The sequence below is a fragment of the Anguilla anguilla genome, chromosome 6 (genome assembly GCF_013347855.1).
Source record: "Anguilla anguilla isolate fAngAng1 chromosome 6, fAngAng1.pri, whole genome shotgun sequence".
NCBI lineage: Eukaryota > Metazoa > Chordata > Actinopteri > Anguilliformes > Anguillidae > Anguilla > Anguilla anguilla.
Genome location: NC_049206.1, coordinates 47,740,474 through 47,763,915, shown reverse-complemented (window position 1 = coordinate 47,763,915; position 23,442 = coordinate 47,740,474). Strand labels below are relative to the sequence as shown.

Below are 23,442 nucleotides of genomic sequence, written 5' to 3'. Positions count from 1 at the left end.
CTTGTTGAACCTTCATCATCATTATATACAAAAATACTGACTTTGTGTAATTTCTAGAGAGAATGTGGCTCATATTGTATATATACCTGTTAAGTGTTGCGTTGTGTTACCTGTCAAATCATGCTAGCAGGCCAATGGTGAAGATTTACAGAATGAATGTATTGAAGAATGCAAGCCGAGGCAGTCGATCATAGATGGCTATAAATGTGTTGTCACAATTTACTACTGCAATAAGTTACCATCTCTCTATTCGTTTTACAATAACTGTAAATCATGCCGTTTTGATATGTTGGAAAAATGTAGCAAAAAATAATGGCACACAGTGATGGTATGCAACTAGGTTGTGTGTAAAAAAAAAAAACTGGGCAACTTTTCCTTATGGGATATACTGTAGAACAAATAGAGGAACGTTTCCATGCACTGTTTCCATGGTGATACATGCATAAGAACAGCGGACCCTGGGTCCAAACGAAGCTCCACACGGGATGGGCAGGATCTCTGTTCTTCTGCCGCTGAAGCAGGCATAAGCTCCCCATAATCACCACAGCTTTGAAGTCGTAAAGGAGTTTTCACTCTCTTCCTGTCTCTTCCTTGCTTGAGTCTCATTCACTTTGCCAGTTGAAGCTTTGATACTTTTTGCAATAAAACCAAAAGGACGGCACTGGCATGATTTATGCAAGCCCTTAAAAGTGATTCAAACGGCGCTGCATCCAGATCGACCTTCTGCTCAGAACGGAAAAGAGCCAGGAGAGGGTTCGCCCCACGGGCTGCACGTGTCACAGCAGACTGATAAACGTTGGACAACGTGAACCGCTTTGGCAGTTGGGTTTATAGCACACGCAGAATAAATCAAATTTCATTGTTTACCACCTCTGGGAACCACGCCTGACAGATATTGTAAAAAAAAAAAAAAGAAGAAAAAAAGAAGCTTTGCTGACAGTCAGAGTCTACTGTTACGTGGCCAAACATTTAAACCTGGATTCCATAGCAAGCCCGCTGCTCAAAAAAAAACAATTCTGACAGAAGGAAGCTTTCATGTGGTGTGTTTATCTTCATAAAGCCACAGTAGGAGAACAATAACACATCAATGAGTGACAGCACTAGTGGGTAGATATTGACATACCAGATATGCATTGTTTTTCCCCCCATTACATTCAACATTACATATTCTTCACATTCGCAATGAGGGAGAAAGCTTCAGGTACATTTCAAAGATCTTTTCCCTGCCTTGACATATTTTATCCAACAAGAGTCTTTTATATTAGGTTTTACATCCTATCTGTTTATTTATTGTGCTAGTCAAGATGTTAACATGCTTCATTCATTGTTGCGAAGACTATTCATTGCAATATACATTTAATGAAAGTGCTGAGGTCTCAACAATAAATCATAAAATAAATCATAAAATCCAATAAATCATAAAATCTGTGCAAAAGCAGTTATCTAACGCTGGCTCTTAATGATCACCAATAAATGTAAAAAGAACAAAAAACAACCCTAATTAGAAAAAAAAGTATAAACATGTAAATGTGTATTTCCACTGAAAAAAATGTATGTGTATAAAATGACCTTCTATATTACATCTTACAAACAAATCTGATCACAAAATTTACAAGTATCTCCAGTGCAAGTAATTGAAACAGCTACAAAAACCAAACAGACTATATAAACATACATAGTCGACCGATTGAACAAATGTTAGACCTAAGCTGTTCTCCGTTCTGTAAAATCACAGGTACCACTCACACAGTAAAAGGTATATAAATACCGCCCTCCTTCCCATTAAAAGGCAGAGACGAGGGAGAGGAGAAGCAATGCTGCGCTGACGTAGGCCGCGCCCTGTGTGAGGGAGGGGCCGCCCGACACTTGGGCGCCCCGCCCGCCGCACTGACTGCAGTCGGCCCCGCAGAAGGAGCAGGCGGCCATCTTCCGCAGGGCCTCGGAGTTGTACGTCCTCTCGGCCTTCCTAACTGGAACGGGAAATGGGAGAAAGCGTCACAGGATCGCAGGCTACAATTGTCTGCTTTGCTTTGAGCGACCGTGCCCCAGAAAAATGAATAACACCAACAACAACAAAAAACGATCACCCTGGAAACATGATAGTTCATTGAAAGAAAAACATTCTGTCCCAACTGGCTCCTTGGCCTAGAAAAGCTGGCTCCTTGGCCTTGAAAAGCATTAAAACCAAAGACAGAGGTGTATAGATAAAAGAATAGGCCACAACAGAGATAACAGCTGTATAGGCTATGTTAAATGGCAACTGTCAAAAAGGAAGATGAGAAAAATTCCTCTATTGTTATATGTTAACAATGGAATTTTCTGCTCTGTTGTGCGTCAGCACAAATACAGAACAGACAACGTTATAATGCCTTCCATGTTCAGCGAGCTGGTAACATGTCTCCACTCCTGTGATCTTTCTTTGGCAACGTTTGATGCAGCTTGTTACCGTTATGGTGTTTTGAAACGATTGGGAACAGTGCATTTTACGGAACTTACGAGGCTCGTAGTAGTCATAAACGAGGACCACAGCATCCTGAACATGTGCCACTTTGAAGTCCCTCATCGTTGGGATGTGGACACACACTGGCGAATGGCTCACCTATGAATGGTTAACACAAAGGGTCATTAGGCAGACCGAAGGCTTTCAGCGGTCATCAGAACCGTTTGACCCGATCTCAAATCTCTGAAGAACGTGTTGAAATGCACATCATATACACATCACAGCACATCATATAGCACAGTGTTACATATTATCCAGTCTATAGGTAATCAGAGCACTAGATACAATTTAGTTAGGAAAATGGCGACCATTCTTGGGCTGAATGGCCTGTTCTCTTCATTAGAAGGGGTGGCACTGCAGTATAATGGGTAAGGAGCTGGTCTTGTAACTTAAAGGTCACAGTTTTGTTTCCTGGGGAGGACACTGCTGTTGTACCCTTGAGCAAGGCATTTATCCTGCATTGCTTCAGTATATACCCAGCTGTATATATAGATGCAATGTAAATGCTACTGTATGAAAAATTTGTGTAAGTTGCTCTGGATAAAAGCGTCTGCTATATGCCTGTAATGTAATGTAATGTTATGTATGTTATTTTGTGTTATATAAATTGAGTACTTCATCAGAGTATCTTGCCTCTGCACCTCTACTGTGCACCCTACACTGTACAAAGACACATCATGTCTCACTGCTTCAGATCCATAAGAACTCAAGCGAGGAAAAAAAGAGGACGCGATCTGCTCGGAAGGGAAACACGTTCACGTACTGAATCCAAGTAAAGCAGGACGCTTCCTGGGGATGTTTCCACTTTCTTAACGAGGTCGCCGGTCTTGACTCCCTCCTGAGCGAGGACAAACCCACTGAGCAGCCCCACATCCATCAAAACCATGCCCGTCCGATTAATGCCAGCGTTTTCCAACAGCCTGAAAGAGAAGAGAAACGCGTTTGCGAATGTAGCCACAGAGATACAAGGCACCAGTTGATTTAAAAAATGGAAGAGCAGCCTGTTCACAGATTGATCAGAAGAGAACTTGCTAGAAAAGTTTTTTTTTTTTTAATTGACTCTTTATGGGGGCCAGATGATGAAAGTATTTTTAATGTCAGCATAAGTCAGCGTGTAGAGGCACCTCGTGCACACGATGATGGTGAAGTGGTCCATGTTCCCCGCATCGGCGGTGATATCCACGGAAAGATCAAAAGCTTCCTGTCCTGCAATTTCTCTGGGTCTCCGTGACAACCATTCGCTCTCCAAGTTGTAGAAGACGTTCAGCTGTTTTTCAAAGGAGTAATTAAATGCCACGCTTCACAGCAGTAGCCTTTCTGGAGAAGACTGCATCAACATGACTAACATGCAACTGTTAAAGGGATATATAACAATATCCACAAAGGAAAGGGTATAAGGATATCGCAGAGAGAAAGAAAGAGTAGAGAGACACAGAGAGACTGAGAGAGAGAGATGGGGGGGGCTCAACCTGGACACCAACCAAAAATTCAACCATAGTGCATCACAGGAGAAACTGAAAACAGGATGTTTAAGGTCATTTATAAGAGACTACAACGGTTCAATTAAGATTTAAGATATACTTTTTATTGAACCCTGTGGGGTAATTTGTCCTCTGCATTTGACCCATCCTAGTTACTTAGTAGCAGGAAGGTAGTAGTAAAAGGAAGTTATCATGAGACGCTTTAGTAAGATTTATCCAAACAATATGGAGACAATGGTGATTGTATTCCAAACATTAATGGCTTAGCTTAACTTGAAGGAGCAAACATTTTCCCTGTTAGGGTGTGTTTTTGCATACTTTGTTTTGTCCTGAGTGAGTTTTCTGTAGCACACAGGAGGCAAACTTATCATGCACACATGCAGAAGGTTGGTTTTTATACACAAAATTGACAATTAAAATCTTTGGCAATGGTTATTTCAGAGGTGCTCAATTACAGAACAGTTGCTTATGGGAAGTACCTGAAAAAGGGCAAATCCTCGTCCCTCAGCAAAGACCTGAATGTGGATATCTCCCTCTGCTTCAATCTGAAAAGTACAAAACTCTGTTAAACCTGATTTGGAATGGGAAATCACTACTATTACATTAGATTTGATTGTATTTGAACAGCTTCAGCCTTCCCAGATGCGGCTTTGGCATCATATACGCAACTACAAAACGCATGGTGTATACAAACTGCACTTCACTGCACAATGCAGTGATACAACATTCCAGCTATACGGGTACTGCCATAGTCTGGATGTCATCACGGTCATAAATTGATGGCGTGGGTACAACTCAACAGCCCCACATTCTCACCTTCTTTTCAAGAAACCCACTATAAGTAAATGTCCCATAATTCATTGTGCTTTCATTTTTCACAACAGAGGTTAATGGTGGGGATGGGTTTGATTCAAAGGTTTTCGGGGAGTCACCTCCTTGCTCTGGCTGAGCAGGTAATTGGTGGAGTCGACCCGAAATCTGGCCTCCGTGCCGGACGGTGTGCGGACCACTTCCACGGCCAGGTCGATGGCTGCTGAGCCGCTCATGCCGGCATACCAGGACAGGGCCTCCAGAGCGACGATCGTGTCCTGGAAAGGGGGAGGGAGTTCGGCGGGAGAAAAAGCACCGGCGCGGTTTGAAAAAAGGCAACGCTCCAAACCAACAGCTGCGAGGAATTACAAAAGGTGGAAGACCACACAAAAAGGACTCGGGATTCAGACAGACCGTGAAGAACGAGGCGCGACCCCTTTCTCAACCTCAGGCAAAGTCAACAACGCGAGCAGCGTCGGTTCCCTGCATTACGAAGAAACCACCGGCGATCCCAAAGCAACAATTTGACTGAAGACTGAACGTTTAGAACAGACAGCTAAGCCGGACATGGTGACGATTAGCTTAGGGTGAGGCAATGTATTGCGAGCAGGTGGACATGTCGGCGATGGTGGCGCGCCACATGCATCCAGCTGCATGCTTTCACCGCGTCGCATGCAATGGGCTGGAATCGCATCCATGTCTGTCGCAGCAGATGCAACCCTCAAAAATAAAAGGGCTTTAATCCGCGTCTCTGCCCAGCGCGGAACTGCACCAGAGACAGCAGCTGTTCCGTCTCTGACCACCGCTGTTCCCCCCCCCCCCCCCCCCCCCAAGAGCACGGGTCCAGGAGAAAACATCCACAGTGAGTTAGTTGACCTGGAATCTGGAGCACAGCTTTGGATTTCTGAGTCATATCAGTTCGTATCATACCGCATTAGTTTTTCCCCCTTGTTCGGTTTTATTAACGGGAACTGAGAGCAAGATCTGAACTTCATTTCTGATTTGATAAGTTTTTTTCATGTACGCGCCAAAGATTTTCTCCATTAGATTAGAGCTTAAAGACAACAATACAGGACTCAATACAGCTGGACACAGAGCCAAGCCAGCTAACACCACCATGATAAAAGTACAGAAGTAAAACAGGGACAAAGTTCTAGCCAAGCCAAAGGCAGGGTATGCCCTACACCAAAGCTTCTCAGACGCAGCTCCTAGGTCCATGAAAGAGTCCCAAACAAAATTCAGTAATTATTTTTCCTTTTAACAATATTTGTTTGTTGTAAATTTCCAGATTCAATCTGCATCTGATGTTGATATAAAAATACTGTACTCGTACAGGAGTGCCCAATCTCATCTGACAAGGGCTGGTGTGGGTTTAGGGTTTTGTGTTCGCTCAGCACTTAGGTCTTGACTGAAGACCATGATTAGTTAATTAGGTGTGGTAGTGCTGGGCTAAATCAAAAACTCAACATCAGCTTTTTTCGGATAAGACTGGTGACCCCTGTATTGGCATATTAAATTTCCACTGTGGTCTGCCGTGGGTGTTGGATACCAGTTTGAAATGCTACCCATCTTATTGAGGTCCCTAGTCACCAGCTCTAAACCAACTGAAAAACGAATAGTAACCTAACTGACTGGACCTGGTCTAAAACTCTGAGATGGAACCCTGAGCTATCTCCTGCTCCGTATTGTAACCTTATAGCAAAAAATATAAAAGTACACTGCTTAGCATAGTGACAAATGTTCCACAACAGACTGATAGCCTTTTCATAAGACAGAAAATGACAGCCATACCTGTGTGGAGCCGTAACCTCCCAGATGGTTTCTCTGTACGATCAGCCACTTCATCAGCGGGATGGCCTGATCCACCATGGCCAGTTTGAACAGGGTGAGCAGCACGTAGGCGGCCATCTCGATGCCTGAGGAGCGCGGCTGCCACGACTCCGACAGCCCGGAGCTCGAGGACCTCCAGGACATCACGTTATCTGGAGGGGTAAAAATGTGGAAAGTTCCTCATATAATCTGCTAAATAAAAGCTCCTAAGATTTATATAGTAGTCATGTCTCGAGATTGGGCCAGTACCGTGTATATCGGCTCTGTTAATCAGCTCAGTCAGGGCTGTGTTGGCGCTGGAGTGGTTTGTCAGAGACAGAGCGTACGCCACCAGACACAGGCTGTAGTTACTGGAGATTCCAGACGCCAGCTTGACCTCCAGAAAAGCTAATGCTTTGGACACCGTGTCTTGGTACTGGTTCTGAAAGAAAACAACAGGATGTTGGAGGAACCGGTCCAGCGGTCCTCTGAGACAGGACAGACGAAACGGCGACCGCGGACTCCCACCGTGAAGGTCTGCTCCTCCAGCAGGGCGGTCAGCACGTAGGCTGTCAGCGCGACGGGGCCGTCCAGACCCCCCTGGAGCTCCGTGTGAATGACGCTGCCCGGCTCCAGGAAGGCCCCGTCCGGCCTCTGCTGGGCCGCCAGCCAGGCCGCCGTCCGGGACAGCACGCCCGGGTCGATGGAGATGAACGGACGGGCCTGCAGGAAGCACCTCAGCACGAAAGCGGACAGCCTTCGGAGAGGGGTGATAAGAGCGCAAACAGACCGTCGCTGGAGGCCCACTTATGGAAGCTTATGCCCTACGGCGAAACGGGCAAGGATTGAGTGGAGCTACGCACCAAGTGCTCCCGGAGTTATCGAAATCTCCGAAAGCGCTGAAGGAGCCATCTCTCCTCTGGTACGAGAGCTCCTGCTGGTAACCTGCACGGCAACAAGGGCCCGATGTTAATAATAAGCTAATAACATTACCCACTGAATACACTGAATGTCCGTAGGGCAAGGAAATCATATTAGAAAGAACTGCAAGCCTCTTAATATGTCAAAGGGTGCAACTAATAAACAGTGAATTTGAGACAGCACCTATGGCAAAGTCTTCAATGAGAGACAGACCTGTGCATTTTACTAATAGAAAGGTAAAAAGGGATAAAACAGAAAAGTTAAGGCAGATGTTAAGGCAGTAACTTGGTGTTCTTCCTGTGGTTGCTCAGTGCAGGCTTAGCACAGTCTACCTTGCCTCATGAAGGATATGGCCTTGCTGCGGATGTCCTCTGCGGCTTGTCGTGTTTTGGTCAGGTACTGAAGTACGTAAATGTTGGGGGCAAAGTGGATCATGTTCTGCTCCCCGCAGCCATAGGGCATCTGAATTAAAGACTCCAGACCTGCGATGGACGGGCCCAGGATGTCACCTACAGGGCCACAGTGCAGAGACAGGAAGCAGTGGCCATGAAAAACAAAATTTCAGACTAAGGCTACTAAGGCTATTACTGAAATGAATGGCTAAATGTGCCCCGGAGCTCAGCCACAAAGCCCTTAATAGAGCTTTTTACCCAGCCTAGCCTTTTCAAGAGATCTTCCATTTAGTCCAGTGGTCTTCAGTGATCTACTCATGAGTTCAAACCACTGCTAAGGCATTCGAAAGTGATCTACGATGATTTACTCTGGTGAAACAGATGTCAAACATCTCCCTTAAGTACAGTCGTGTCAGAATTAGTGAGTGCTGCCACCTAAAATAACAAACATGTTTACCAGAGGAGAAACTTCAAACAGCCAGGAGAGGCAGCAAAATGGATGAGCACAACAAACACAACATACTGTATCACTTCACGGCTGGAAGAGTCCTAAGCAAACAACCACACAAGTGTTTGTCATTAAACAGTAATCTGACTGATTACCAAAGCTGTCCCTTTCCATGGGAGTGAATGACATTAGCATCGCTAAAGGCCAGCGTAAATTTTCACATCTGTGTTACAAACCAAAGGGCTCTCACTTCCGCAGTTAGAAAAATAAAATGAATGCTCGGATTCACACAAACACATACATACAAATACAAATACACACACATGCACACACAGTCGTGCAAACACTCTCCTGACCGCATGCCTTTTAACAGTGTGTGACGGTCGATTTATACATGAAAAAATAAGACGAATGGTCTCACGTACCGACCACAGCCACTTCAGCCCGCTTGCTGCCCTGCACCACATTTGGGGGGAAGGTGAAGACAACCTCCTTGGAGAGGCGATGCTCGGTTGGGGCCAGCTCCAAAAATAAAGATTTTGAGAAGGACCGCGGAATTCCTTCAGGCTGAAGCAAACAAACAGCAAATTTGCAAACCTTGGATTAGACACATGAATCTGTACACAAGTCCTTTTAAGTTGCAATTTATAAATCACAGACTAACTATAAGGTATAAATCACGGATTAACTACATGACAAATAAAAGGTCATTTGATGAAGAAGACATATTTCTCAAGAATTAGTCAGAGAAATTAAAGCTAACACTGGGGTAGTCATTACCAATCATTTTCAGGTTCAAATGTGTAGTGGGGCACTGCTCTTGTACTTAATCAGGATCACAACTGATATATGCCAATGTAGAAAAAGTCTTTTTTAATTCAATCTTTATTTTACCAAAAAGTCCCATTAAGATAAGGAATCTTCTTTGCAAATGAGGCCTGGTAAAAATATGCATTGTGTCATCTTCGACAAGGGCAGCTATTGGCTATTAATATTATTGAATCTATTAATTTTCAAACTTGCATTTCGCCATCAGATTATAAACCTGCACAGTACCTTGACCAGAACTTTCTGAATAACGGCATCGGAAGAGATGGAGGAGACGGCTTTCACATAGATGGGCATCTCCCCAAGAATTCTGGGTTTTATGGGAAAGAGAACTGTGGTGCTATCCTGGCTCCTGACGGACACTCTCTGTGTACTGGGCATTGACAGGTCATTGTCAAGGAAGACAAACTCAAAGGACTCACTCTCTGCAACAATCACCATGACCTGTGAGCCGAGATAGAGAGAGGGGAAGACAGAGAATTTGGTGTATGTGTATACAGTATATACAGTGTGTGTGTGTGTGTGTGTGTGTGTGTGCTCTTTACATTGCTACGATTCATACTCATGTTTCAAAATAAGTGCATAAACACATGCATTCATCATAAATGAAAAGCCTATGTCCTGAAATACATCAAGTGCAATAGGATCACAATTGGATAAAGTCTCAGGAACGGTTCCCATAAAACACAGAGAGTACATGTGCTGAGTAGGAACCCATTATGTAGCCTGAATCTTAACTGAAGTGCACACAAGCTTGTCTTGATCCCAGTCTCCTGACCCGATGGGAAATGGGACTTAGAACAGCTATAAAGCACAAAGTGATGTCTGATGTAACATAGATAGCATTGGAAAACAAGTGAGCTCCTCAGTTTTTCCACTCAAGTAGGAAGTTACACAGACAAACTAAAAAGCATGTCACAATAAACAAAGCAAAACAAGAGTACTGTCTGTTGCTCCTAAGGTCACGGAATAAAGTTATGATCAGAATAGAATCAGTGCATGAGACATCTGAGTGTCAGAGGACAGAGTCATATGGTGCTTGAAGGGAATGAGTCACAGAAAGGAGCTGGTAGGCATCATTAAATATCATTTAAAAAGCCTGTGCCAGTGCATAGCACATGCATTCCTCATAAATTGAAAGCCTTTTTCCTGAAACATTCAAGGGTGATTCAGGATTTCCTTCAAACGCATTTCTCAGGAGTGGCCACACAGAACGGTGGGATTGGGTCACCTCGAGCTCCTGCGGCAGGTAGTTGAAGAGGTTGACCTCCAGAATCAGCAGCTCCCCTCGGATGATGTAAGGGGGCACATTCAGCGACAGGAAGAAGTCCTGGAAGACCGTAAGCTGAAGAGACACCGGGATTTTGCTCACTCTCCTGGCAGCACGTTCGGACCACACATGACCTTCATACGAGCGCATCATTTCCTGCTCTAGACAAACTCCCTCAGACTCAACATAGGGAACCACATTTTCTGAACAATTGAATATATTTCTCAAACATCGTGAACCGTAAGGCTACAAATAAAATCCCACCAAGCGTTTTTTGGAAAAGATGTGCTCAACAGATTGGATTGTTTCGGCTTTCCTCAAACATAGTTCACCCTGTGGCATATGAGACATCAATCTAACAGGTTTTTATTGTTTAGAATTTTGCTGTTTTTCTTATTTCTGAAGACTTTTAAGGACATCATCCTCACAGTACATATGTGCTAAAACGCAGTAATGGGTCCTGTTGGCTTTCCATTCCTGACATTTTTTTGCATGTTGACTGCCATGACAAAATTCTAGTACAAACCAGAGCCAAGCACTGAAAGGCTCAATATGAAGGGACAATATGGACAATTTAGGGGAAGATCCAGGTAGGCAGGTGTAATCTCCTGAAAATCTCTGGCAACATGCTGCTGAACTTATATACAGTAAAATGCTCAGTGTTAAATCAACTCTTAGAGTACATTTGGTCTTTTGCACTTATAGCCGATGTACTCTGTTAGAGTGTTAGAGTAGAATTAACAATGGATATTTTACTGTGTAGAAATTTCTCATTTAACTCTTGCGGGAGGTTCCTGGTACTGTATCTCTGCTGTGCCGAGCCACTTTTACACATTCACCGGCTGGGCACGTTACTCAAATCTGGAAACCAAAAGCAGACGACATGGCTATGCCCTGTGTGTCTGCCTGGAAAGCTGTCAACATTAAATGGGCTGTTTGGAAGAGGTGAAAAAGAGGCTGCACCTTTGGTGGGGCACTAACGAGCCCCAGGCCTAAATTGTCTGACATCACGAAAGCTGTAGCAGTCCAGGAAGTAATGCTGTCTGGCACCGTGACAGGGAGACTTGCTGTGGTTGAAGCACTGTGAAATATGAAACGAGAATGTGATTACCCTTTATGTTATAGCCATTATAATACAATAAGACTATTAGACAGTTTTCTTTCACCATGCACATATAAATTACAGCTGCTTCAGGGCACCATAATGTTTGGGACAATCAGGCTTCACAGGTGTTTCAGATTAGTCAGGAAACCAAAAAGAAAACAAATAAAAACCATAAATACACACAGTATCAAGCCAAAAACAGCATCAAATAAATAATAACAAATAATAAAGTAATAAATAAACAAAAATAAACCCTAGTCATAAAACCAAATCATAAACACATTTTTTTTTTACCTATTGTGCATGTGTAAAAGAAAGAGAGATAGATAGATAGAGAGAGAGATAGATAGAGAGAAAGAGAGAATATATGACTCATAGTGTGCTTGTGTCTGTATTCCTCTGGCAAGTTTCCTAAACTTCACCTAATGTTAGCGTCAAGCCACAGCCAGGTCTCTGGGAATTCCTTTCGCACCCGCGGCTGCTGGCCTGCCACTTCTTCATACTGAAAGGTACTGGGTCCCTCCCCTGCTGTGGAACACACAAGGATCAGCTGTCAGATCTGTTCAGAAAACAGGCTTCAGCTGGGCCTGGATTCACCGAGCAAGGGAACGGAACATAAATCTTCTGGCCGCTCAGCCAAGGTAATTTCCCTTATAAAGATAACCAATCAATTTCATTTGTATAGAGACTTCTACTGGCTTGACTGCCAGATACATTCAGCAGCCAGAGAAAATAAATGCAATCAGTTCAATCATTTAAGATTCAACACAAGAAGAGGCAATAAAATTATTTAATTATGGATTCAATTATCCCAAATAATTTGTAATAATTGATTGAGTACAGCAAATAACACAAATACAAATATTTCAAGGTTCAAGGTTATCTTCCTTTAAAAACATCTTTTTTCTCAATTTTCCAGTGTATTAGAAAAACAAAAACAAAAACAAATTAAATTGTGAGTCAGTGTTCTAGACAAATTATGAAAAACTAATTGAATCCGTCAATTACAAGAATTACAATATTTTTTTTAATTATTAGACTGATTTAGATGAATGTGGCAATAAGTGTTTCACTGAGCTAACATAATGAGAAAGGGAGTGATTCAAGGCTATAATAAAAAAAATTATACTTGATATGAATGGAAGATAAAAGATACTTACGGAACATGGGTATGTATTGCATGTCGTCCTTCACTTCAACTAGCAAGGCATCTGTTAAAACCATCAGGTTACAGGCCTGGGGATTGAAAACCAAATCCCAATGCCAATCCACAAAACAAACAAATCAGTTGATTGTCCAGATAAGCTGTTCCGCTCTGTGTGTCATCCTTACCTTGAAAACGGAGTATGGGTCACTCCTCATAATTGTCCTCTCAGGAATGCTGACCTTGTCCGTGTTGTATTTAGTCAGTTCATCCAGAACCTGAGACGGCCACACCCCCCAAGAATGCTTTTGTTACCGCTTCTAATGTTACTGGCTAAAACAACCCTGAACAGCACAAAGAAGCCAGCTATGTTTCAACCTGTTAGCTCAGGTTTGAAAACCATATTTTATAGGGCTTCTATAGACACCTAACTGATACTAGGGCAGAAATCTGAGGTTTGTATTTCACGGATGTTACAGTTCATGTTTTCATATCCCAAGAAACATACACTTTATCCATTTAGTAAAAAGAAAAAAAGGCTAACACAAGTGAAATTAAATCACATAAATGCTATCATAATCACCTTATTAAAACACATAATGAAAATGATTTTTTAATGAAAGTGAGTTTTAGGGCATTCATAGCGACAGATAGTTTAGAATACATGTTAAGCAGTTAGATTTCACAGTATTTGCATCTTATATTTCACTCCTTCATTAGAAAGATTTTGGTCTTTATTCACCGCTTCCAATGTGATGTCATTCTCCTGCTTCAGCCACTTGGTGGCCTGGTCAACCACCAGAATTCCCACCAGAGATTCGGGCTCCGTCACGGACACCCCGAGGGTCACCGCTTCTCCCGGCTTCGCTGACGCCTGACTCCAGCTCAGAGACACCTGTCAAACAAAGCCCATCAACGGCGCCACAGTTCAGTTCACGGGCAGGGACTAAAAAAACTGCAATTTACTGGCATCATAGCATAGTGAGCGTTTACTCACTGAGTAAAGCGAAACCCATCTCAAGCTAGTAAATAACAGACAGGATTTATCATGCCTTTACCTTGTACATTGATTTATCTATTTATCTATTGATTTACTTTATGTCCCTAAAAGCCAGTATTCCACAGGCAGGGATTAATGAGTTTGTATCGGATAAATAGCCACGGATAATTACGTTGTTCCTCAGCACTTGGGTGATGGGAATGAGCATTGCGTCATTGACGATCTCTCCATTGGTGAGGACAGTGTACACAACCAGGCAGGCCTGAGGGGCCCAGGACTCATCGGGGGTCAGAGTGAAGGAGGCGGACCTCTTCCCCGCAGCCACCACCTGCCCTTTTGACATAACCTGGGGGAAAACGACATTACCGGTCACTACAGGACAAGGTCATGGAAATGAAGAGGCAGGTGGCTATTGGGCAGAACATGTATGTTATACCTTTCAGCAACCCTATTGTAAAATCTAAAACTTAATCAATAAAAATAAAAATGTTTATTTACATATAAAACTTCTTCTGTATGAATGGGTCATTTAACATTTGTAGAATTCCTAGATTTTTTTTTTCTTTTTTGAATAATATAATTGCTGCAGGCTGTGAGCAAGTGTTTGAAAAGCCATGTTTAAAAACATTGCAGAAAATTCCAGAACTGGACTCCAAGTCCAATTTTACAATAAGGAATTCCACTAGTCCAAATATACAAAAAAGTTAACTACAAACACATTCAAGGCTTCAAAGAATTTTTTTTTTTTTTTTTAATTAAGGCTCTGGTTCACTTAGCACAATTATCAATTGAATCTATGAGAAAAGTTAAATATTTGATAGAAGATGTCAATATCCATCCCATTAAATTTTTTGTTGTAATAATAAATTATTCAAAATGTCTCATAAAGTGCATGTGGGGTGGGATAGCTGGAAAGTGTGGTTTAGATTCAATCAGATGTGTCTGAACTAATTAGCTGACTGTGTGGGATTATACACAGAGGGCTGTGAATTCATATCCTGGAACACATCTGCCGGTGTAAAATATTAGCTTCTACATGTGTGGGACTCCACAAATAATCTTCTTGTAAATAATTCAGACCATGTGGGCCTTTGAGGACTGTGTCAATTCAACATCAGTAAAAGCATCTGGTGAGCAAAGGGAAAAACAGAACGGACATCCTGTCCAGCACCTACCAAATAGTGCACTTCCGTTAATGGAAAATTGCTCTGTGCAGTCAGCCGCAAAGGGACTCCAACCTAAAACGAATCGATATTAATCAACACAATATGCATTTACTCACATCAGGTGCTTTGCACAATGTGCGCTTTACACAATGTGGTTTCTGCAATGCAAGGCACTTCATGATTTCCTAGGGTGTCTTGCTATAGCAGAGATTTACTAAAAGCTTTTGGAAGAACACAAGCCTTGTGAAAAACCCTTGCATGTGTTGGGATTCCCAGAGGCTTTCCTTGACTAATGCCATGACAAAAGACAAGACAGTGCTTTTCACACGCATTTTGTAAGCATGATTTATTGCAATGTAGTCCACACATGGTGATTTTCTCTCTGGGTAGAGGGACGTTTGGAGATTCCAAAAGTTTTTTGATGTCATTTCCACAGTTACAGTGAGGAAACAGTGTTTTTTTTCATATGGTACAGTAAGTTTGAGAAATCACACATAGTTTACATGCTCAACCACAATTAATGTACCTTGAGGATATCCTTCTCACCCACACCTGATTTACTTTCTTACCCATACCTAATTTAAGGACATGCTTCACAACACACCTCATTTAACCGTTCATCGACACCTGATGTACCTGCTAAATCACACATGACTTACCTGTGTAGGAGAATGGTCCCTGCGGATCTGGATGTATGATTTACTGGGAGAAAAGTAGCTGCCATACAGCGCCAAGGATGCTGTGTTGTCCTGGAACCTTGCCTGAAATCACCCCAAATAACCATAATTGAGAACAGAGTTATCTACAAACTTAGAATGAGAGGTTACATTAATAAGAGTCCAATAATAATTGAGTCTGAAGTAAGACACAGAATACATAGACCCCGTAGAATTATATAAATATGTTAATACTATAATGCTGGTAGAAAATTAGAGTCGGCAAAAATTCCCAGAAATATTTTGAAAATGCCACAGAGTAATGTTACATTGTGAAGGCGAGTGACCATGTGACATAGCTTCTGGCACCAGTCCCACGGTTCATACCTCAATGTGGAGCGTAGCCACGTCATCTGAAAGCTGAATGTGGATGGGAACGACTCCGCTAGCAGGCACAGGGAGGGTCAGGGTCTTGACCACAGGCCCATCCTTCCCTCCGGGCAGAGGGCGTGGATAGACCCGGGCTGGTTTAGTGGGGTCCACGTGGGAGGAGTTTGGGCCCCGGGGCTGGAGCTGGTCCCAGACGTCTTGCCTCCAGCTCCAGGGGCTGTACTTGTGCTGCGTCACGGTCAGGGTCACACTCTGCTTCTGACTCGCCGGGGTCAGGGGCTTCATGTCGTATGAGCAGACTTTCAGCTGCAACAGCAAGATACTGTGTTTCTTTGTATTCCCAAGACACTGATGTTCTCTGCTTTTTTAAAGGCACTCTGCACAAGAGAGTCTGCTAAATGGATGTAATGTAATGTCATGCAGACTCGTTCTAAGCAGGACAGAAAATCCGTGGGGATTATTTTTAGTATGGGAAGCCTGGTTTGGGGTCAGTTCCCTTTCAGTTCAGTCAATTGATGAATTGAATTGAAATTCTTTTCATGAATTGACAAATATCTACAATATTCCATGAGGATTTTGCAATTAATGAGTTGAATTTCAATGAATTACTGAAGTGTCAGAAGGAAATTGAGCATGACCCTATAGGTAGCACATGCTCAATATCAGATACTCAGTGGGCTCTGCTTCACCAGTAACTCATCTAGGTGGCTTTTTCTCCTGGCAATAGAAACCATTTTCATGGTACCTCTACTCACCAAACACCAAATATACATACTTAATGGCATGTGATTTACCAGCAGTATATCGTCATTTATCCACACATAGCCCATGTGAAAAAAATAGCATTCTGAAGTAGCTATTTTACATAGCAAGCAAAATAATGGCTTTTATCGTATGATACACCGACAGATTTTAATAAAGAAAAACAGGGTTTTTTGCTTGTTCATGTACATGTCGCTATGTTTTAGTACTATGCTTTAGCACTAGCACTATGGAGCCCATGTGTATAGCGCAAAATATAGTTCATAAATCTAGCAAGTGGCAACATACATCTAGCAACCTAGTATCGAAAACCTGATAACCATCAAAAATGACTGAACCAGTAGTGGGAGCATTTGCAAACTTTTCCTTCTTTCTGTTTTACCAAATTAAAAGAATCAAACAAAAATTACCTGCATGACAAACAATTGATGAAACAACTGCAGTAAGCTAGCTAAGCTATATAGCTAACTGTAAGAATCCTTTTTTAGATATATAACCAAAATTCTCACCTTCCTCTTTGACATTATAATGAGAACTGGTAGATTCTTGTGAGGAAAAATAGGTTCATTATTGTGTCCAAACAAATTGTCTAAATATTTCAGCCTAAATGCAGTTCAGAGGTATGTACTCACTTGTGTTGAGAAATTTAAAGACGGCTTTAATGTGCTGGAATATTCTTGAAATGTTAGCCGAAATTTATTTCTTACAACAGTCACTTCAGTGGTTGTGTTGTACTTCAATCCTTAAACAAAGAAAAAGAACTAATCACTATTGAAATGGATCAAAATCAACAAGTCGTTCAGGTTATAGTAAATATCAAGAATTGTAAATATCATACTTCCACATAAATACTAAATACTTTACTAAATACTAAATTTTTATATTTTTACATCATCACCACTTTCATTCAGCTAGGTGGAACAAACAACAAATAACAAAAAATTAAAAAAGGATATGAAATTTTGAGTAGTCCACATAAATATGACCAAGCAATTCATTTAGTTTACCTGTCAAGGACTCCGTTACACAAGCTGTGATGGAAATCACTTCCTCGTGTACATTATGCAACGAATACTCATGAAAGTCATCTTTGCTGAAGGTGAAATCGGCGGAGCCATCAATCTGAGAGATCATTTCAATATTATATATTATACAACATTAAATGAGACTATTTCAGATTTCACAATGTCACACTGGGGCTGATTGAAATCAAAACTTTTATCAGAAAATGAAATGAACTCTACATCATTCTCTGCAGTCAGATTCAAATGTCAATAACGTGTGTCGAGAGCCGTCACAAAATAGTTCAAATTCAAAAGGCAAGAGCCAAGGGCTCTGTGAAAAATACTCAGTAGTTTCAATGATAAGCACAGGCAGTGGTTGTTTGGTATTCCACAGTGTACTTTAAGAAAGGCCAAGCCACATGTATTTCCTTTCACTGTTTCACAAAGCAAACACTCACCTTCATGGTTTTATTCACACGCATGGGCATACTGTAAATCTCAAATGCAGCTATCACTGTCAACAATCCCTTCACTGGCTTCCCATAAGTGTACCTGAAAGAGAGGATTGTTTATTTATTTTTAATCATACCCTTTTATTTTCCTGTGCAGAATTTATGCATAAATTCTCATCCAACCAAGAAACAGGTAAAAATGTGTGCCATTTAATTAGCCTCATCAAAGCTCCACTCTCCCTTACCTGATTAGAAGTAGTGTCTTGCTATTGTTAAATGTTAAATATTGCATGGTATACCAAAAGCATCACAGGGCATGGGAAAGTACACATAAATATGTGTGTGTATTAACAATACTGCAGCAGGCGTCATTCACATAATAAAGTCATGAAATATTACTCACTGGGTAAGGACAGTGACTGTTAGGTCATCTTTATAATAGATTGTCTTGGGAGCTTTGATCTGCACCTCAAACCTGGGAAGCACTAAAGTGGAAAACAGGAAACACAATACGGTATTGACCTCTGTTTATTCTTCCCATAACAACAACTTCTCATATAATGGAACCCGCACAAATTTTATACTGTGTTATCTGATTTGAGGAGAATAGGCTAGAACTCTAGGTGCCAGAATGACAGTATTACCTTTTATAACTTTTCTTTGAATTTAAGAACACAATGAGCTTGCTTTTTTAAATTGGTGTAAAAGGTTTTTATTTTGTATCTACCCAAGCCATCGGTTACACCCGTTTTTTGTTGTCTGTCTTCGTTGTGGACAATGCAAGAAGAGCAAGCACACTGTGCCAATTTTCACAAAAAAAACAATCTTACCATAGTAATCCACTGTGAACGTCTTCTCACTCACCACTTCCTGCATGAGGACAGACAGGAAGACAGACATTGTAGACACAGGTTGTTCAGGCACAGTGAAGACCAGAGTCAAGGCCACGCATTTCTGACTTTTATTCCCGCTAATTACAATGAAAAACTGGCTTTGTAGCAGGTTTAAGTCTTCCAGGGAACCACTACATTAGTTCCTCCCGACAAGTAACAAGGACACCATAGGCCCAAATGCCAGTTTTCATTGTTGAGAAATCTAACTTTGAAAGCTGGCGCCAGCTCTCCTGTAGTGCTGTTTGATATGACACAGAAAATGATCACTTTCTTGCACTGGAGGACAGCACAGACTTCAGCTGCAGTGTTCCTTGTACAAGGTGTGAATGGTATTGTGGAACAATCTGGGATCAAAAATAAAGCAAAATAAATCTTCTACTTAAATAAGAATATGCTCAGTTAAATATCAGCTGGTATGACAAAGTCATCTTGCAAATTGAAGAATAACATAAACCAAACAGGTATTGGCAACAACTAAGTATGTTACATTTAGGAAATGAACACTTAACTTACATCGACTGAAGCTACAATCGTCCACAGCCCCAGAGGAGGGTTTTCAGACAGCTGAAACTCTCTGGAAACAACGCCCAGAAAGCCGTCCAATGCCCGCCACTGAAGGATCATGTTTCTCTTTGGATCCTGGCTCGCACAATGCAAAGAAGAGCAGCGTATCAGTCGAGCTTCATGAGAACACAATCCCTGCTCCAGATTCTACATCCCCATTCATCTCCCTGCTGGTGCAGTCTCGTTATATCCTGTTCACACACACCCACCTTAATGACAATATCGACCGGGCTTTTGCAAGGTTTGCCGTCTGGCAAAATGGACACGGTGCGGATTTTCACCGCCTGGCCCGGGCTGTAGGTGGACTTGTCTGTCTGGATGAAGGTGGAGGTGCTCTTGGGGTTGAAGAGCAGAAAGCTTGTGTTGGTGAACACCAAGCTGTCGCCGACATAACCCTTAACCACCAGCTGGTAGGGGGAGGAATAATGTATGGCGCTGTCCGGAATCTGAGGAATTGCAAGAAACAAATTTAAAAAAAACGAAAGTGTCAGGATAAAAATGTAATAGCACTGCTGTAGGTACAGTAACTGCCCCTTGCTCACATTAGCTACACAGGCAACCGCGGGGCTATCGGGTTCAGTGCTGTGTTGTTGACTTTGTGATATTCACATGAGACCTGCTACTTTGTGCTGTCCTCGCTCTAACCTACAATAGAATAATTTGATCTAAGGAGGTCAGGAGGATGATATTTTTCTGGATTTAAGCTAAAATATGCCACCTGATCCAGACTTGTGACTACGTATGAACAAGTGTTTATGATCCAGTCCCGAGCATTCTGGTGCACACTCATTACTGCTTCCTGCCATTTCTGCCAGGAAGGGGGATTGCTTAAGGGTCTCAAACATGTGACCTCCCTGCCCCGGACCTCATAAGCGACCTCACACATCTTCTCTTTAGCAAAACCACCTAATTCAGTTACCAAAGTTCACAAACACAGCAAGCTGTTAAACTATAGATGAATACTTGATGTTATAAGAGCAGATTAGATTGTAAATTGTGATTATTTACACACTGATGGTATGCCTGTTCATGAATACTACTTTAAATTATGGGCAGACCCTATCAACCTTTAATATCATCTGAATGGAAAAGGAGCAGACACATTATGAGGCCAAAACAGACTGTGACATCTGTGGCAGAGAATCTCCAATGTTTTACAGTGAGGTTTTCATTCATGTTCATTTCTAGAATGTATAATGTGCAGTTTATTATTCCCTCTGACATTAAGCATTTAAAATGCAACGTACCAAATATTGTGCCAATTTGGTTTTAACTACTGAACAGTCACTGTCCTATTTATATAAAACTCTTGACAGTTAAGCACGTTTAGCTTTTGGAAGATGGCAACTGCTGGATTTATGTGGTAAACATAAAATTGGTTGTAAGCTGATTTAGAAGGTAGTGACCACCAATGACCATACATAATAGCATTCATAATACGTATAACATAGCAATACATCTCCTGTTGGTATATTTCAGCATAGATTCATCATTTTAAGTTGATCCAGACTGCAGTGAATGAAATTAAATTCCTGAGTGTATGGTTATGGAGTGTATGGTTATACACTTTGTACGTCGCTCTGGATAAGAGCGTCTGCCAAATGCCTGTAATGTAATGTAATGTAATCCTAAAAAAAAAAATTTTTTTTAATTAATTGTCATCACTGTTGTGGAGAGTCACAATTTGCATACCTTTGTTCATAGGATAAAAATCATACTTACAGGAGGGAGGACCTGACGGCCAGTTGAACCTTTAAACAAAACAATTAAATAGCATATGAGAAACATAGAGTGAGTTTTTTTTTTGGTTTTTAAAAACTGATTCTGATTAACCAGCTTAACATCTTAAAAACATACAAATGAAATGTTTTCACAGCAACAATTCAGTGATATTAGAACTGTTACAGTGAGAATGATTATCACTGTAATTGTGTCTGGACAGTCCAGTTGTAGTCCAAATTATCAGAACCTACTATTGGCTAACACTGAAAGGTTATTAAAAAAAGAAGACACGGCAAAAGTAACCCCCAGCCTTTGACTCAACCCCAGTTTACCTCCTTGAAAAAGACTTTCCGCACTGACCACACTGGTGTTGCCATTGACAATTTCTGAGGTGACCCTGACCGGAGATTTGGTAAGGACAGTGACTGACAGGGAGGTGGGAATTCTGGGCCGCAGAACTCTTGGAGCTGAGATCAGATAGGAAGGGTTTTGCTTGGGACTAAGTGTAAATGAGAGAAAGAGAGACAGATAGCAGGAGACATAGAAGGAAATACGAAAGGTATTGAAATATTTAACATACAAATTGCTCAGGAATTTTCTTTACCAAGATACATATTTGAGAATTCTGTCTGACACAATATTGCCTCAGGAACAACATGAATTTGTTTTCAAGTTTATCGTCACATAATTTAGCCAGCCATTTTAATATTGGTTACGTCTATCAAATATAGTCTACATATGATAACTTTTTCTGAACACAATGTTGGTGAACACAGGTAGTGTAATCAATCACTGCACATACTTCACAAATATGAGCCCTTCTTGATAATTCATATAATGAAGACATTTGGCTCTTTCATACTACCAATGGATACATATTATATAAAGTAAGACAATGACTGAGTAAAAGACATCTTACAATACCTTGACGTTTGTGCTCCGCTATAAACAAAAAGAATCCCGCAAATGGCAATAACCTGAAGCCACTCCATATCTACAGCTATACAACTCCAAACTACGGATCGAGGGAAATCCTGGTGAAGGTCTTCACACCCATTCTATTATAACTCCACCTACAGAGCCCCAAGAGACCACAGCATTTCCTACAAACTTCCAGGCATATCAAATTCAATCCAGTCATAAGGATCCATGACATGTGCCCCAAGCCACATTTCTGCTTAAATAAGTCTCACCTTGAATTAAAAAAAAATGTATTGTGCACTTTCTCTGAAATGATAAAACAATGCAGAAATATGCACATGGTAAGTATATTGTGATAAAGTATCACACTACTAGTGCATACTACGGTGATGCACAAACCAGTGTAGTAATGTTAACATATTCATAGGCGCAATACAATAGTATAATTACTACTGTATATTAATATACTGACACAATATTTCAGTGGGAAAATTGTACAAATAAAAATAAGGGGAGGAACTTCAAAGGCTATATGGGCCTGAAATCCAAGTGAGGATCATGGGATTTAAATGCAAGTGAGGGTCATGTCTTTTACAGTCTCTCCACTAGATGGCAGAAAATAATATTTTATAGAAGACTCCCAACAGAGGTCCAGACAGATGTAAAACTCATTCCACCATCCAAATGGATTGGGCACCTCAACAGGATGATTGAGCACCAGAATTGCCAACTAGGAACTTCATTCCAGATTACAAACATATACAAAGGCCTCTACTAACAACAAATAAACAAAGATATCCTACGTTCATACACAGGCAGATTTGATTTTTACGTTGGAACTAACAATACCCTTTTCCATACTTGCATAAACAACAACTGTTATTTTGGGCAAAAGATATATGCTTAAGTGTGTCTTTCCTTGGGAGAAAATCATATCTGCCTATGGGACGAAGCACTTGTTCAGAAAGTTTTCCAAGAGTTTTCCATATTGTGACCGATCGTGCTGAAGAGCGTGAAAGCTTTGGCAAGAGTTCATTCTATAGTTATGTGAAACCGGACTCCTGGGTAGCATATTTTACAAATCTGAAATTTGGAAGGTAGTATGCACTTCCTTCACACTCCGATCCTTGCAAATATTGGACATTTTATTTTTTTCTCCTGTAAATGTATACAAGAAAAATACTGTTAACTGCCACACAAATGT

General features: G+C 41.4%; 1 protein-coding gene across 1 annotated transcript; it reads right to left on the bottom strand.

Annotated features, from left to right (window-relative positions):
- Positions 1-1,070: 1,070 nt before the first annotated feature.
- On the bottom strand, positions 1,071-23,286 carry cd109 (CD109 molecule). The gene is made up of 33 exons (XM_035422139.1): positions 22,242-23,286; positions 21,650-21,816; positions 21,318-21,346; positions 19,805-20,041; positions 19,545-19,670; positions 18,969-19,008; positions 18,542-18,623; positions 18,145-18,238; positions 17,690-17,804; positions 17,315-17,424; positions 15,918-16,226; positions 15,534-15,635; positions 14,884-14,946; positions 13,881-14,054; positions 13,451-13,603; positions 12,897-12,986; positions 12,725-12,800; positions 11,987-12,092; positions 11,423-11,540; positions 10,421-10,534; positions 9,418-9,633; positions 8,787-8,928; positions 7,854-8,030; positions 7,464-7,545; positions 7,129-7,357; positions 6,871-7,042; positions 6,583-6,773; positions 4,914-5,069; positions 4,461-4,526; positions 3,625-3,767; positions 3,264-3,420; positions 2,497-2,599; positions 1,071-1,970 (listed from the first exon to the last, which is right to left on the bottom strand). The coding sequence occupies exons 1-33, from the start codon at positions 22,307-22,309 to the stop codon at positions 1,783-1,785; spliced, it is 4,395 nt and encodes a 1,464-aa protein (XP_035278030.1). The 5' UTR covers positions 22,310-23,286; the 3' UTR covers positions 1,071-1,782.
- Between the last annotated feature and the right edge of the window lie 156 nt (positions 23,287-23,442).

What these genes read in the sequence shown, in the direction of transcription:
- cd109 (XM_035422139.1), bottom strand. Translation starts at nt 22,309, where the DNA reads ATGGAGTGGCTTCAGGTTATTGCCATTTGCGGGATTCTTTTTGTTTAT. An exon ending in CCCAAGTGCTGAGGAACAAC is followed by an intron (nt 13,604 to 13,880) that starts GTAATTATCCGT and finishes TTTGTTTGACAG; the next exon opens with GTGTCTCTGAGCTGGAGTCA. An exon ending in TTATGACTACTACGAGCCTC is followed by an intron (nt 1,971 to 2,496) that starts GTAAGTTCCGTA and finishes TTCCCGTTCCAG; the next exon opens with TTAGGAAGGCCGAGAGGACG.